Source organism: Leucoraja erinacea, chromosome 4 (genome assembly GCF_028641065.1).
Source record: "Leucoraja erinacea ecotype New England chromosome 4, Leri_hhj_1, whole genome shotgun sequence".
Taxonomy (NCBI): Eukaryota; Metazoa; Chordata; class Chondrichthyes; order Rajiformes; family Rajidae; genus Leucoraja; species Leucoraja erinaceus.
The window spans coordinates 660,437-676,740 of record NC_073380.1 but is presented as its reverse complement, the minus strand read 5'-3'; the positions used below and the strand labels follow the sequence as shown (position 1 = coordinate 676,740).

Below are 16,304 nucleotides of genomic sequence, written 5' to 3'. Positions count from 1 at the left end.
AATCCTGACAAGACAACAATTATTTTATGGCTAACTGCTTATCAGAGAGACAATGAAATTTATTCTGCTCAAAATGTTTTAAAGTTGCCTTATTATCTTAAGATGAGTAGCTAACAGTTGCAAAAAACTGGGGCATAGAATCATGCAGTGCATTTGAAAAATTGTGAATTGCAAAAGTTGTTCATGATTATGAGTAGCTTTGATAATCAGATAATTCTAAACCATCAGTTGATTTTTATTTTGTTATTGTTCGCGGGGATTAAAGTTATTTTGGGGGATTGTAATAATCTCTTTTTGCTCAAGCCTACCTGATTTGATCCTGAAACTGGTCTTAAAATTAGTGGGCAACAATCTATCATATTTAGATGGAAACCAGTTGAACTTTTAGAAAGGCTTCTGTGCAATTTGCAGTTGTAAATGGGCGATTTATGCACTAAGCATACTCCATTTCATGTGGATACAGGGCAGTATCATCAGTGGTTCTTCGTGGAATCCTGCAGAATTATCTGAAAATGGGATCAAAGCTATATCCAGGTTTTGCCAAGGCAAATATTTCCATGGCATCCCAACAACATTTTCTCACATTCCCAAGTACCCTATCAAAGGGTGGTCTTCCTCAGCTATCAGTTTGAAGAAGGGTCTCTACCCGAAGTGTCACCCATTCCTTCTCTCCAGAGATGCTGCTTGTACCGCTGGGTTACTCCAGCATTTTGTGTCTATCTACAATTTACCTCTGGCTTTGTTCATAGAAGTCAATGGATTTCGTTCCTTTTTGATGCAGTCAATATTCTGCCAATTAACCAGGAACCAACTCCTGGAGAAACTCAGTGGGACAGGCAACATCTGTGGAGGTAAATGAGTTGAAGCTTTGGGTAGTGACCCTGCATTAGGACCGGAGTTCCGCCTGCAGCTTTTACTCCAGATTGCAGCATCTGTAGTCTCTTGTGCTATTGAGAGCAGGTATTTCACAGATCCTTTTATCATGGTAGTGATTTAGACGAGTGGGAGGGGGAAGAACAAATCTTTGAGGAGAGAGGGCAGGGGAAGGACTACCCTCGACTCATCTCTGTGACATCAACGACTGCATCGGGCCTTCCTCCTGCACCCGTGCAGAACTCATTGATTTCATTAACTTTACCAATAACATCCACTCTGTCCTCAAATTCACTTGGACAATCACTGACACTTCCCACCGTCTTCTTGATCTCTCTGTCTCCATCAAAGGACAATCAACCAACATCTACTACAAACCTACCAACTCCCAGTTATCTGGAACACTTGGTAAACACAACCCTTGGTACACCTCCTCCAATCCTGCCTCTTGCAAAGTCACTATCCCCTACTCTCAATGTTTCCGTCTCTACCACATCTGCTCCCAACATATCCTCTTTCTTTAGCAAGCATGATTTTCCTCCTTCTGTCATAGATGAATCCCTCATCACATATCCTCTGTGTCCCATTGTATTGCTCGTGCTCTTCTTTCATTATATATTAATGATTTGGACGAGGGAATTGAATGCAACATCTCCAAGTTTGCGGATGACACGATGCTGGGGGGCAGTGTCTGCAAGGTGACTAGGAGGCTGCAAGGTGACGGATAGGCTGGGTGAGTGGGAAAATGCATGGCAGATGCAGTATAATGTGGATAAATGTGAGGTTATCCACTTTGGTGGCAAAAACAGGAGAGTAGACTGTTATCTAAATGGTGGCCGATTAGGAAAAGGGGAGATGCAACAAGACCTGGGTGTCATGGTACACCAGTCATTGAAAGTAGGCATGCAGGTGCAGCAGGCAGTGAAGAAAGCGAATGGTATGTTAGCATTCATAGCAAAAATATTTGAGTATAGGAGCAGAGAGGTTCTACTGCAGTTGCACAGGGTATTGGTGAGACCACACCGAGAGTATTGTGTACAGTTTTGGTCTCCAAATCTGAGGAAAGACATTCTTGCCATAGAGGGAGTGCAGAGAAGGTTCACCAGCTGATTCCTGGGATGTCAGGACTTTCATATGAAGAAAGACTGGATAGACTCAGCTTGTACTCGCTAGAATTTAGAAGATTGAGGGGGGATCTTATAGAAACTTACAAAATTCTTAAGGGGTTGGACAGGCTAGATGCAGGAAGATTGTTCCCGATGTTGGGGAAGTCCAGGACAAGGGGTCACAGTTTAAGGATAAAGGGGAAATCCTTTACGACTGAGATGAGAAAAATATTTTTCACACAGAGAGTGGTGAATCTCTGGAACTCTGCCACAGAAGGTAGTTGAGGCCAGTTCATTGGCTATATTTAAGAGGGAGTTGGATGTGGCCCTTGTGGCTAAAGGGATCAGGGGGTATGGAGAGAAGGCAGGTACAGGATACTGAGTTGGATGATCAGCCATGATGATATTGAATGGCGGTGCAGGCTCGAAGGGCCGAATAGCCTACTCCTGCACCTATTTTCTATGTTTCCCCCAGACAAAACAAGGATAGAGTTCTCCTGGTCCTTACATTTCATCACATCAGCCTCTGCATTCAACACATCATTCTCCAAAATTTCTGCCACATTCAACGTGAACCCACCACCAGTCACATCTACCCATATCCACCCCTACCCATCCCATCCACCCCTACCCATCCCATACCCATCTGCCTTACACAGAGACTATTCCCCCCATAACTCCTTGGTTCAATTATCCCTTCCCACCCAAACCATTCCCTTCCCAGGTCTTTTACCCTGCAACTTTCCCCAATTATTTTCTCTCTGCCCTCACATATAACCATATAACAATTACAGCACGGAAACAGGCCATCTCGACCCTTCTAGTCCGTGCCGAACATGCATTCTCCCCTAGTCCCATATACCTGCGCTCAGACCATAACCCCCCATTCCTTTCCCGTCCATATAACTATCCAATTTATTTTTAAATGATAAAAACGAACCTGCCTCCACCATCTTCACTGGAAGCTCATTCCACACAGCCACCACTCTCTGAGTAAAGAAGTTCCCCCTCGTGTTACTCCCTAAACTTCTGTCCCCATCCATCCAGAGATCCAAGCAGTCCTTCCAGATGGGACAGATTTGTGTACACCTCCTCTGACCTCATCTACTGCTTTTGGTATTCCTGATGTGGCATCCTGTGCATTGGTGAGACCAAGCATAGACTTGATGACTGTTTTGCCGAACATTTGTGCTTGTCCCACCAAGGCCTGCTGGGTCTCACAGTTGCTGACCATTTTAACTCCCCTTCCTGTTTCCATACCTTTCTTTCTTGAGCTTCCTCCGTTGCCTGAGTGAGACGGATGCAAACTGCAGGAACAGTACATCATTCCCACTTGGGTAGCTTGCAACTTCATGGAATGAAGATTGAATTCTCCAATGTTTGGTGACTACGCTACATGGAACCCTTAAACCGACCTCTTCCTCCCAGTTCCCCACCTGGACTCGTACCCATATCTCATCGTTCCCCTCAACTGTATCCACGAATCACTCACTAATCTTTGTCCTGCCACTCTCTTCCTGGTTTCTCTGCTCCCCCCCCCACCTCCACTGCAATCAGTATGCAGAAAAATCCCAACCCAAAATGACACCTATCCCTTTTCTCCAGAGATGCTGCCAGATCCGCTGAGTTACTCCAGCTCTTTGTGTCTATCCCTGCTTCCATCGTCAACTTTCCATCTTGCTTCATTCTACTCCATCTAAGAGGCCTTGGATGTTCTTCTTTTGAGCCAAGTCATACACATTTTCTTGGTGGGCTGAGCCCTCACTATCCCTCCCTTCCATGCCACCAACTCCCTCAACCCTAGTTTACGTTAAAATAATGCTTTACGGTCCATTCTTGCCATATCGTGCTTCATTGTTATAAAATTTAGTTTTTAATGTTTATTTTGTAGAAATAGCCAGGTATTGCTGCCCTCTGGCATTTGCATTTCTCAGAAATTATAGTCTAGTCAAGTCAAGTCAATTCAAGTCAACTTTATTTGTCACATACACATACAAGATGTACAGTGAAATGAAAGTGGCAATGCCTGCGGATTGTGCAAAAACAATGCAACAGAACAGAATAGAACAGAACCAGTATTGACATTTTAGAACATTTTTAAAAAAAGACACAACACAACAGTAAATTAGTCCCTGGTGAGATAAGAGTTTACAGTCCTGATGGCCTGTGGGAAGAAACTCCGTCTCATCCTCTGTGTTTTCACAGCGTGACAGTGGAGGCACTTTGCCTGACCGTAGCGGCTGGAACAGTCCGTTACTGGGGTGGTAGGGGTCCCTCATTATGCTGCTGGCTCTGGGTCTGGATCTGCACCTCCTGGTGTATAGTTCCTGCAGGGGGGCAAGTGTAGTTCCCATAGTGTGTTCGGCCGGACTAGCCTTTCTGTCCTGTGCAGAGCTGTTCCCAAACCAGATTGAGATGTTATCGGACAAGATGCTTTCTACAGCCCCAGAGTAGAAGCACTGAAGGATTCTCAGAGTGACTCTGAATTTCCTCAGCTGCCTGAGGTGTTAAAGGCGCTGCCTTGCCTTACCAGTGTGGCAGTGTGTGTTGTTGTTGTCCATGTCAGAACCTCTGTGATGTGGACTTCCAGGTATTTGAACTTGCTTACCCTATCCACAGTAGTCCCCATTTCTCTCCAGTGGCGTGTACGTCCTCGGATGTTGAGCCCTTCTAAAGTCCACAATCAGCTTCTTAGTTTTTGTGAGGCTGTTGTCCTGACACCAGAGTGCCTATTATTTATTTCAATCTCCTTATGACTCGTGGAGGTCTGAATGGACTCCCAGCCAGATGATCTTCTTCCTTGATCTTCAAAATTGTAATCTTCACTCTTTTTTTATCCTCAAGAATTGAAACACATTACCTAGAAACATCAAGCATCCGTGTCTCAGTTATCACTATAATTACATATTTTTGCTCATCACCTGTAGTCCTCAGATCCTCATCGAATGCATGTGCTCAACTCTGTTCTTTTCAAATATGCTCATGTTCCCATTGCAAACCTCTCCAGCATTCCAGCTTACTGGTCAAGAGCCAAGAGAGAGTCAAGAATATTTAATAGTCATGACACTGACAACAGAATAATGAAATTCTTGCTTGCAGCAGCATAACACGCCTGTAAACACACAGATAACATAATTAAAAAAAATACAACAAACTAAAAACCCCAATAAACCCCAAAACCCAAAGTTCTTAGAGTTCGTAGTTTGTAGTTAGTGTTTGTAGTGTTCAAGAGCTGAAGGTTGTTGGGAAGAAGCTGCTCTTGAACATGAAGGTCACGGTTTTCAGACTCCTCTACCTTCTTCTTGATGGTAAGAGTGAAAATGAGAGCATGGTAGTGTAGGTCTCTGATGATGTTGGCTGCCTTTTTGAGGCATTGTTACCTACTGACCGCTTTGATGGTGAGGAGATCAGTGCCCGTTATGTTCTGGGTGGTTTCCACTACATTTTGTAATCTCCTCCATTCGTCAGCATTCGAGTTGATGAATCAGGCCGTGATGCAACCAGTCATCATGCTCGCCACTGTACAACTGTCGAAGTTTAAGAGAGTATTGTTCCAATCTTGTTATGTTGTAATCCATCTGGCTTTCAGTTCCAGTTGCATTGCAATGGGTCTCTTGGTCACAGGAATGGCACTTAATAGCGACCCCCTCCACCGACTCACTTTAATTGAGTCTCCAGACATACATTGTTCTCCATAGTCATCCTGTTTCTATAATGTATGCTACATGCCACTGATAATTGCTCGAATATTAAGTGTGTGAGTTTTTTCTTCTTCCATTTTTAAGCAATGTTAGATATTGGCAATATTGGATTACAGAATCCTTTTTCATAGATACGGATTACAAAATACCAAGAGGCGATATGCAGTTATAAAATGGATGACCTACTGCAAGCCCTCCAGAATGAAAGCAGAACAGGATTTATCTTCACCCATTTTTGTGAACAAACGAAAAATTCAGTAAGCAAAATAAACCTTAGATTAATGAATAGAATATTCTTTACATTTATTCTATGATTGACTTGAGATCAAAATAGATTTCAGACCCATTTTGAGAATCAAACCAGCCACCACTTTGAAGTTGGAAGGTTCTTCTTTAATGTTGTGTCTTATTTTTATTAGTGTGCTGCAAATGGCAACTCAAATTTCACTACACCAATTGGTGTACGTGACAATAAATGTCCTTTGTCCCTTGCTTGGCAGTTGTTGAGAACCTATTTGTTGACATCTAATTGTGCAGAATACAGAGGTTGGGTCTCCTATATTTGTCAAATGCATGCTTCAGTTAACACTCATGTTACCTACGTCGCATTCCAAAACAAAGGATGGGTGATGGTTGATGTTCCTGATTCTTACTTTATTACTTTAGCCCTGTTGGATTGCTTTTAAATTCTGAAATATTTGACAGCTTTGCCAGTTGGGTAATTTAGCGGTGTGGGATAATCACCTGTCAAAGATTTTTGTACATGAGACTTAGACTGCCTTGCCAATTTTTTACCTCGCGTGTCGGAGCCCAGGCCTCACGGGCCAGAGCCACGCGAGTCAGAGGTGGAGCCTCTTGGGCCGGAGCCTCGCAGGTCAAAGGTGGAGCCTCGCAAGCCGGAGCCTCGCAGGTCAGAGGTGGAGCCTCACAAGTCAATGACGGTCAACGATGCCTGGGTTGATGGAGCCCGCGACTGGGGCCTGGGTCGACGGAGCCCGCGACTGGGGCCTGGGTCGACGCCATGGAGGCGCCTGCAGAAGACCCTGTAACGTTAATGGAGAGGACGGTGCGGCGGTCGATGATGATGCCGACCAATGGACGAGGACGGACACGGGGAAGTGAGGATGCCGCGGGACGGAATAAAGGAGGACCCGGCATGGGGGGGACTGCCGTGAGGGAGGGGAAAGTGCAACGGACAATGGGGACCCGCCGTGTGGGGACCGCCATGAGGGGAGTGGGGGGGGGAGAATAATGGACCCGATGTAGGGGGGGGCTGCCATGAAGGGGGGAGAGCAAGGGGGGGGACTTGGTGCAGAGGTGCTTTGTAAGCGCCCTTTATGGGTGACTATTTGCATACCTTGGGTCAACAAGCTCTTTGCTGTGACTTGTCACATGTGACAATAAAGTATTCAATTCAATTCAATTTGGTTTTCTCCCAGTAGTTCCTGGAAATTTTCACTGAGAAAGGTTTAGATTAGGTTTATTATTGTCACATGTACAATGGGTTTCCAGTCCATTACTTTTTAAAATGCAGGAAAATAAGAATGAAAATTTATCATAAAGTCAAAAGCAGGATGGATTAACTGACATGTCTTACTGGATCAAAGTAAAAGGGAATGAAATACAAAATGGAATTTTTAATTGTGATCATTACTTTCAACAGTCTCATAAACTGTTCTTTACATTTATACGACCTCGTGTTTCTTTACAGGTCCCATTCATTTCCTCATGCATTGTCATCTCTTTTATCATTTAAGCTCCCTTCCTATTTATTTCATCATGGTTTTGCACGTACTCTTTCCCTTTGTCTTTTGCTGCATCTTAGTACATTCAGTGTCTCAAACATTAATGAATTCTGATAAAATTGGCTCTAATGTGAAGGCATACCTCTAATGTGAAGGTTTTCCCCTCACCAGATGCTGCCTAACATAAGTGAAGGTAGACACAAAATCCTGGAGTAACTCGTGGGACAGGCATCAGCCCCGGAGAGGAGGGATGGGTGATGATTTAGGTCAAGACCCTTCTTCAGACTGATGTCAGGGGAGTGGGCGGGACAGAGATAGAATGTAGTCGGAGACAGTAAGACTGGTGGGAGAACTGGGAAGGGGGAGGGGATGGAGAGAGAGGGAAAGCAAGGGCTATTTGAAGTTAGAGAAGTCAATGTTCATACCACTGTGGTGTAAGCTACCCAAGCGAAGTATGAGGTGCTGTTCATCCAATTTGCGCTGGGTCTCACTCTGATAATGGAGAAGGCCCAGGATGGAAAGGTGAGATTAGGAATGGGAGGGGCAGTTAAAGTGCTGAGCAACCGGAAGATCAGATAGGTTAAGTCGGACTGAGCGGAGGACTTCTCCGACCCTGCACTTCGTCTCGCCGATGTACAGGACTTGACACCTGGAACAGCAGATACAGTAGATGTGGTTAGAGGAGGTGCAAGTGAACCTCTGCCTTACCTGGAAAGACTGTTGGGGTCCTTGGATGGAGTCGAGGGGGGAGATAAAGGGACAGATGTTGACTCTCCTGCGGTTGCAGGCGAATGTACCTGGGGAGGGGGTAGTTTGGGTGGGGAGGGACGAGTTGACCAGGCAATTGCGGAGGGAACGGTCTCTTCGGAAAGCAGAGAGGGGTGGAGATGGGAAGATGTGGCCAGTAGTAGGATCCTGTTGGAGGTGGCAAAAATGTTGGAGGATTCTATGCTGTATGCAACAGCTGATGGGGTGGAAGGTGAGGACAGTACCCAGACGTGACGCCGACGGACGAGAAACCGAAGCAAAGAAGTCGAAGCCAAAGAACGGAATGGAAATGAGGCCAAAACGCCAATAAACTGAAAGAGTACGAAGACGAAACGCCTACTAACCGAAAGGATGGGACGCCTAAATGCAAACTAACTGAAAAGGCGGGACGCCTAAAAGCCAATGAACCAAAAAGCTGCGTCGCCTCAAAGCAAACTTACAGAATGGCCACTCTGTCGAAACGCCACCTTCCCGAAAGGCGGCATCGCCTACAAGACAACAGACTGACTGCAACTCAACAGAAAAGTCCAGTAACGGACATGACGTTGCCGGGGGGCGGGACTTGTCAGCGATTGTTCCAGACCCCCGCGTCCCATCACATCACTGTTGAAGGCATGAACATTGTCCCACACCTCCGCTCCACCCGACCCGCAGCCCGCGGAGGGTGGCCGTGGGAGAGTGGGGGCTGTCCCGAGGGATGCGCACCTTCGGCCGTTTTCAACTTGGTGCTTGGGTTCAGATTGTCCAGTCACCTATGGCTTGTGTACGAAAAGGACCCCCACTCCCGTCTCCCCTTCTCTCTCCCCCTCTTCTCTCTCTCTCCCTCCTCTCTCCTCCTCTCTCCCCTCTTCTCTCTCTCTCCTCCTCTCTCTCTCCATTCTTCTCTCTCTCCTCCTCTCTCTCTCCATTCTTCTCTCTCCACCTCTCTCTCCCCTCTTCTCTCTCTCCTCTCTCTCTCCCTCTTCTCTCTCTCTCTCCTCTCTCTCCCTTCTCTCTCTCCCCTCTCTCTCTCCTCTCTCTCTCCCTCCCTTCTCGTTCTCCCTCTTCTTTCTCTCCATATTCTCTCCTCCTCTCTCTCCTCCTCTCTCAACCTCCCATCTCTCCCTCTCTCTCTTCCCCTTTTCCTCTATCTCTCTCTTCTCTCTCTTCCCCCCCTCCTCTCTCTCTCCCCCCTCCCTCTCCTTTCTCCCTCCCCCTTCTCTCTCCTCTCTCTTCCCCTCCTTTCCCCCCCCCCTCTCTCCTCTCTCTCTCCCCTTCCCTCCCCCCTTCTCTCTCTCCTCCGTCTCCACCGGTGGGAGCGTCCCACAGTACCGCCATCGGGCCCCAACCATCACACCAGGGTGATCCCCCCCCACCCTACCCATCCGACCCCCAGACCCTGACACCCACACCGGGTGATTCACCCTGGCCGCAGGGACAGACGGCTCGGGGCAGAGTAAATCACTTTGAAAACATAGAAACATAGAAACTAGGTGCAGGAGTAGGCCATTCGGCCCTTCGAGCCTGCACCGCCATTCAATATGATCATGGCTGATCATCCAACTCAGTATCCTGTACCTGCCTTCTCTCCATACCCCCTGATCCCTTTAGCCACAAGGGCCACATCTAACTCCCTCATAAATATAGCCAATGAACTGGCCTCAACTACCTTCTGTGGCAGAGAGTTCCAGAGAGCCAAGTCTATCCAGTCTTTCTTCATATGAAAGTCCTGACATCCCATGAATCAGTCTGATGAACCTTCTCTGTACTCCCTCTATGGCAAGGATAACCATATAACCATATAACCATATAACAATTACAACACGGAAACAGGCCATCTCGACCCTTCTAGTCCGTGCCGAACACGTATTCTCCCCTAGTCCCATCTACCTGCACTCAGACCATAATCCTCCATTCCTTTCCCGTCCATATAACTATCCAATTTATTTTTAAATGATAAAAACGAACCTGCCTCCATCACCTTCACTGGAAGCTCATTCCACACAGCCACCACTCTCTGAGTAAAGAAGTTCCCCCTCATGTTACCCCTAAACTTCTGTCCCATAATTCTCAAGTCATGTCCCCTTGTTTGAATCTTCCCTACTCTCAGTGGGAAAAGCTTATCCACGTCAACTCTGTCTATCCCTCTCATCATTTTAAAGACCTCTATCAAGTCCCCCCTTAACCTTCTGCGCTCCAAAGAATAAAGCCCTAACTTGTTCAACCTTTCTCTGTAACTTAGTTGCTGAAACCCAGGCAACATTCTAGTAAATCTACTCTGTACTCTCTCTATTTTGTTGACATCCTTCCAATAATTAGGCGACCAAAATTGTACACCATACTCCAGAATTGGCCTCACCAATGCCTTGTACAATTTTAACATTACATCCCAACTTCTATACTCATTAACATTACATCCCAACTTCTATACTCATGTCTTTCCTCAGATTAGGAGACCAAAACTGTAAGCAATACTCCAGGTGTGGTCTCCCCAAGACCCTGTACAACTGCAGTAGAACCTCCCTGCTCCTATACTCAAATCCTTTTGCTATGAATGCTAACATACCATTCGCTTTCTTCACTGCCTGCTGCACCTGCATGCCTACTTTCAATGGCTGGTGTACCATCACACCCAGGTCTTGTTGCATCTCCCCTTTTCCTAATCGGCCACCATTTTGATAATAGTCTGCTTTCCTGTTTTTGCCACCAAAGTGGATAACCTCACATTTATCCACATTATACTGCATCTGACATGCATTAGCCCACTCATCCAGCCTATCCAAGTCACCTCACAGCCTCCTAGCATCCTCCTCACAGCTAACACTGCCCCCCAGCTTTGTGTCATCCGCAAACTTGGAGATGTTGCATTCAATTCCCTCATCCAAACCATTAATATATATTGTAAATAGCTGGGGTCCCAGCACTGAGCCTTGCGGTACCCCACTAGTCACTGCCTGCCATTGTGAAAAGGACCCGTTTACTCCTACTCTTTGCTTCCTGTTTGCCAGCCAGTTCTCTGTCCACATCAATACTGAACCCCCAATGCCTTGTGCTTTAACGGGGCACACACACATTCTCTGGTGGGTCTATGACAAGTCTGCATGACTACGAACAATTTTCTCCTCCCACTCCCCCCCCCCCCCCCCCCCCCCCCGACAACAAGAAGCACATTTTATTTATTACCGCCTCGTTGCTTGCGGAACGAACACAAGCTCCCATGCACAAAACAAGCAGCATTTCTGGAGAGAAGGAATGGGTGACGTTTCGTGCTGAGACCATTCTTCAGAGTGCGTCTGAAGAGTCTACATCCGAAACGCCACCCATTCCTTCTCTCCAGAGATGCTGCCTATTCAGCTGGGTTACTCCAGCATTTTGTGTCTATCTTTGGTGTGACAGTTGTCTAATTTCTTCGGCTTCATGTATTGCGCGCCTTGAGGAGACGCTGTACATGCTTCTTGCATCTATTCAAACAAGTGCGCTCAAATTCAAATCTCACATCTTTGCGAGGGAGGGATGGAATGGATGTAATCACCGGCTAAAGCAAAGGCCGTTAGGACAGGGAAATAATGCCACCAGTTAATTAACCATGTTCCCGAATGTAAGAACGATTTATACATGTAACATTTTTGCTTTTAAATTAATGCCGCTCAGTTTTGATTTTTAATCCGAGTTAAAACCCCGTCCCGGGGGAAGGGCGTGCGGCTGCTGGTTTCACAGTGCCTTCATTGTTGGTAGGTGCTGTATTTTCACACGGACCGCTGCCAGTTTTCTCAACTTCCATAGCCGCTCTGGATAAGTGGGGGAGAGAGAGAGAAGGAGGGAGAGAGAGAGAAAGGAGGGAGAGAGAAGGGAGAGAGAGAGAGAGGGGAGAGAGAGAGAGAAAGGGAGAGAGAGAGAGGAGAAAGAGAGAGGGAGAGAGAGAGAGAAGGGAGATGGGAGGGAGAGGGGAAGGGGGGTAGCGAAAGAGAGAAGGGGAGAGAGGTGGGGGAGACAGTGAGAGGAGGGGGAGAGAGAGAAGGGGGAGAGAGTGAAGAGGGGGGGGAGAGAGAGGGTGAGATGGGAGTGTGGGGGTCCTTGTCCCACACAAGTCATAGGTGACTGGGCAATCTGAACCCAAGCACCAAGTTGAAAGCGGCCGAAGGTGCGCATCCCTCGGGACAGCCCCCACTCTCCCACGGCCACCCTCCGCAGGCTACGGGTCGGGTGGAGCGGAGGTGTGGACCAATCGCTGACAAGTCCATCCCCCCGGTAATGTCATGTCCGTTATTGGACTTTTCTGTCGAGCGGCAGTCGGTCCCTTGTCTTGTAGGCGACGCCTCCTTTCGGGTAGGTGGCGTTTCGACAGAGTGGCTATTCGGTAAGTTTGCTTTTAGGCGACGCAGCTTTTCGGTTCGTTGGCTTTTAGGCGTGCTATCCTTTCGGTTAGTTTGCATTTAGGCGTCCCATCCTTTCGGTTAGTAGGCGTTTCGTCTTCGTACTCTTTCGGTTTATTGGCGTTTCGGCCTCATTTCCATTCGGTTCTTTAGCTTCGACTTCTTTGCTTCAGCCTCTCGTCCGTCGGCGCCGTGCCCGCACATGGTGAGGACAAGGGAGACTCTGAACTTGTTACGAATGTGGGGAGGGGGAGCAAGAGAGGCGCGGAGGGATATCAAGGGGACCCTAGTGAGAGCCTCGTCTATAATGGAAGAGAGGAAGCCCCTTCCTAAAGAATGGGAACATCTCCGATGACCTGATATGGAAAACCATATGGAATTTGAGTGCAGGATGGAAATTAGTCATGAAGTTTATGAAGTCAGTGAGTTCTGCATGGGTGCAGGAGGTAGCACCGATGTAGTTGTCTATGTAGAGTTTGGGGATGGGGCCAGTGTACGCCTGGAACTGTGATTGTTCTTACTACTGTTTCCAGCTTTGTCTTATTTTACACATTCTTCTGAAATAATAATTGTGAAATATTAACTATTTTTTCTCACTATTTTGTAGTTATGGCGAAATGCTGTGCACCTGTGGTATGACCTGAGAGAGTATCAGCAACTTTTCTTTTCAGAAATCTTCCAACCTTTTAAACTCAGGAGACAAGCACAAGTAAGCAATGAAAATGATACGGGGCCAAGTTTGCAGATGCCACAGAAATTTGGGGAGTTGCAGACAGTGAGGAAGGCTCACGATATAGCTGTATATAGACCAGTTGCAGATATGTGTAGAGAGATAATGTACCAATACCAGTGTCTAATGGCAGATGGAGTTTAATCTAGGCTAGTGTGAGATGTTGTTGCACTTTGGGAGGTCAAATATAAAGGGAAAATATAGTTAGTGGAAGGATCTGAAACAGCACTGATGTACCAAGATCTCCAGGTGACAATCTGAGTCTTCCTCAACCGCAAACCATGGGAACCATGAGATCCATTTCCAGGTGAAGGTCAGGTCCGCTGTGTACAAGTCAAACGATCCTGACCAGTATGAGAAAGCTCACTATGATCTTTGCAAAGCAATCAAGAATGCCATAGGACAATACTGGAATAAACTTTAGTCCAAGTATAATTATTCGGACTCCTGCAGACTGCGGCTTGGCCTGAATACTATAACTGGCTGTAAAGCGAAGTAAGGCAATATCGCAGTTGATAGTGCGGCACTCCCTGATGAACCTAATGCATTCAATGCTCACTTTGACCTGAAGGCCAACATTCATCCCATCAGACTCAAATCTGCCTCTTATCAAGGTCACTGAAGCAGAAGTTAAATCAGTCTTCAAAAAATAACTAGCCTGGACGGAGTCCCTGGCCGCGTCCTCATGAACTGTGTGGATCAACTAGCGGGAGTGTTCATGGGTATTTTTATCCTCTCCCTACTGCGCATAGAGGAACCCATCTGCTTCAAGAAAACCACTATCATCCAAGAAAAGCAAGATCTCAAGCCTTAACAACAACTGTCCTTTGGCGTTGACACCCACCATTACGAGGCTGGTTATGGAACACATTAAATCCAGTCTAGCAAGCAACCTTGCCCCCCCACCTCCCTTCTGAAGCTCGCCTACTGCCGCAACAGGTCCATGGTTGATATAACCATATAACCATATATAACAATTACAGCACGGAAACAGGCCATCTCGGCCCTACAAGTCCATGCCGAACAAATGTTTTTTCCCCTTAGTCCCACCTGCCTGCACTCGTACCATAACCCTCCATTCCCTTCTCATCCATATGCCTATCCAATTTATTTTTAAATGATACCAATGAACCTGCCTCCACCACTTCCACTGGGAGCTCATTCCACACCGCCACCACTCTCTGCGTAAAGATGTTCCCCCTCATATTACCCCTAAACTTCTGTCCCTTAATTCTGAAGTCATGTCCTCTTGTTTGAATCTTCCCTATTCTCAAAGGGAAAAGCTGATCCACATCAACTCTGTCTATGATGCCATCTCCCTGGCCCTACACTCTCCCCTGGAACACCTGAATAAGAGAGACACCCATGTCAAACGTCTATTCATCGACTACAGCTCTGCTTTCAATATCATTGTCCCATCCAAGCACATCTCAAAGCTCATGGAACCTGGTCACCACTCACCTCTGCAACTGGATTCTCAACTTCCTGACCAACAGACCACAATCAGTGTGCATAAGTGACAAATCATCATCTACAATATGCTTGACACTGGTGCCCTGCAAGGATGCGTTCCCAGCCCTATTCTTTACTCCATATATATCCACGACTGTGTAGCCAAATACACCTCAATTTACAACTTTTCAGATAACACCACCAAAGTGGACCAGGTAATGATGAGACAGAGTACAGGAAGGGGAATGAGAACCTCGTAACCCGGGGTCAAGACAACATCAATATCAGCTGGACCTGGGTCTCTGGCGCTGTGAGGCAGCAGCTCCATAACAGCTCTGCCACTGTGCTCCCCTTAAATTTATTGGGGGCAACTAGCGATGGGTCTTATATCCTAATTAATGAATAAATAAAACAGAGAAAGACCAATAGCCATTTCCTGTTGGTGGTGTTTCATCCTAAACCTTAATGGCTTCCTGGGCGGACAAAAATGCTGGAGAAACTCAGCGGATGAGGCAACATCTATGGTGCAAAAGAAATAGGCAACGTTTCAGGTCTTCTTCAGACCCTTGGGAAGAAGAAAGGAAGAGGTGGAGCTAGAGGACTGAGGGAGAGCTGAGAAGGGGAGGAGACAGTAAGGACTACCTGAAATTACAGAAGTCAATGTTCATACCCCTGGGGTGTAAACTGTCCAAGCGAAATACGAGGTGCTGCTTCTCCGATTTACAGTGGTCCTCACTGGCCATGGAGGAGGTCGAGGACAGAAAGGTCGGATTCGGAATGGGAGGGGTAGTTGAAGTGTTGAGCCACCGGGAGATCAGATTGGTTATTGCGAACCGAGCAGAGGTGTTTGGCGAAGCGATCGCCAAGCCTACGCTTGGTCTCACCGATGTAGAGCAGCTGACATCTAGAGCAGCGGATGCAATAGATGAGGTTGGAGAAGGTGCAGCACCTGGAAAGGCTGCTTGGGTTCTTGAATGGAGTCAAGGGGGGAGGTAAAGCGACAAGTGTAGATTCCTGGGCATACAGCGTTATCGTCAATTCTTCCTCTGAGATATTCAGAATACTTTTGAAGAACTGGATGCTTGCTCTCATCACTGCTCTACCGTACCAATCTCCAACAGCTTGATTTCCGGCTTTGTCTGAAATATAATTCACTGGATATATTTTGTGACTATAAGGCCAAACAGCACTTTTACACATTCCCTGATTTTTAAGATTTGGCTTAAAATGTGTTTGGTTTGTTAGTTTCCTTAAAAGATAGGTAGATGGTAGATGGGACTAGGTGAGAATAAGTGTTCGGCACGAACTAGAAGGGCCGAGATGGCCTGTTTCCGTGCTGTAATTGTTATATGGTTATAAAAATCATTTTAAATTGACTACTATTCCCTATAGTGACCTTCCTGCAAAAATGATCTGTTGACTTTCAAAATAAGGTTGATTCATGCAGATATAATTTTCTTGTAATATTTGTATCATGCTTCTGACATTAAGACCTAAAGATTGTTCATGTTGTAGCCGGACAACAGGGGAAATTCTTCTGCAGGAATTAGTACTTAATATCACTCCGACACCCAATA

At 46.5% G+C, this 16,304-nt stretch overlaps 1 protein-coding gene across 1 annotated transcript in view; it reads left to right on the top strand.

The window, feature by feature from the left end:
- The window catches only part of LOC129695995 (regulator of G-protein signaling 22-like), a 152,716-nt gene that overhangs the window by 78,282 nt on the left and 58,130 nt on the right, over positions 1 to 16,304 (top strand). The window contains exons 17-18 of the mRNA XM_055633416.1: positions 5,812 to 5,937; positions 13,153 to 13,254. Of these exons, the coding sequence (XP_055489391.1) occupies positions 5,812 to 5,937; positions 13,153 to 13,254 (228 nt within the window). The remainder of the gene's footprint in view (positions 1 to 5,811; positions 5,938 to 13,152; positions 13,255 to 16,304) is intronic.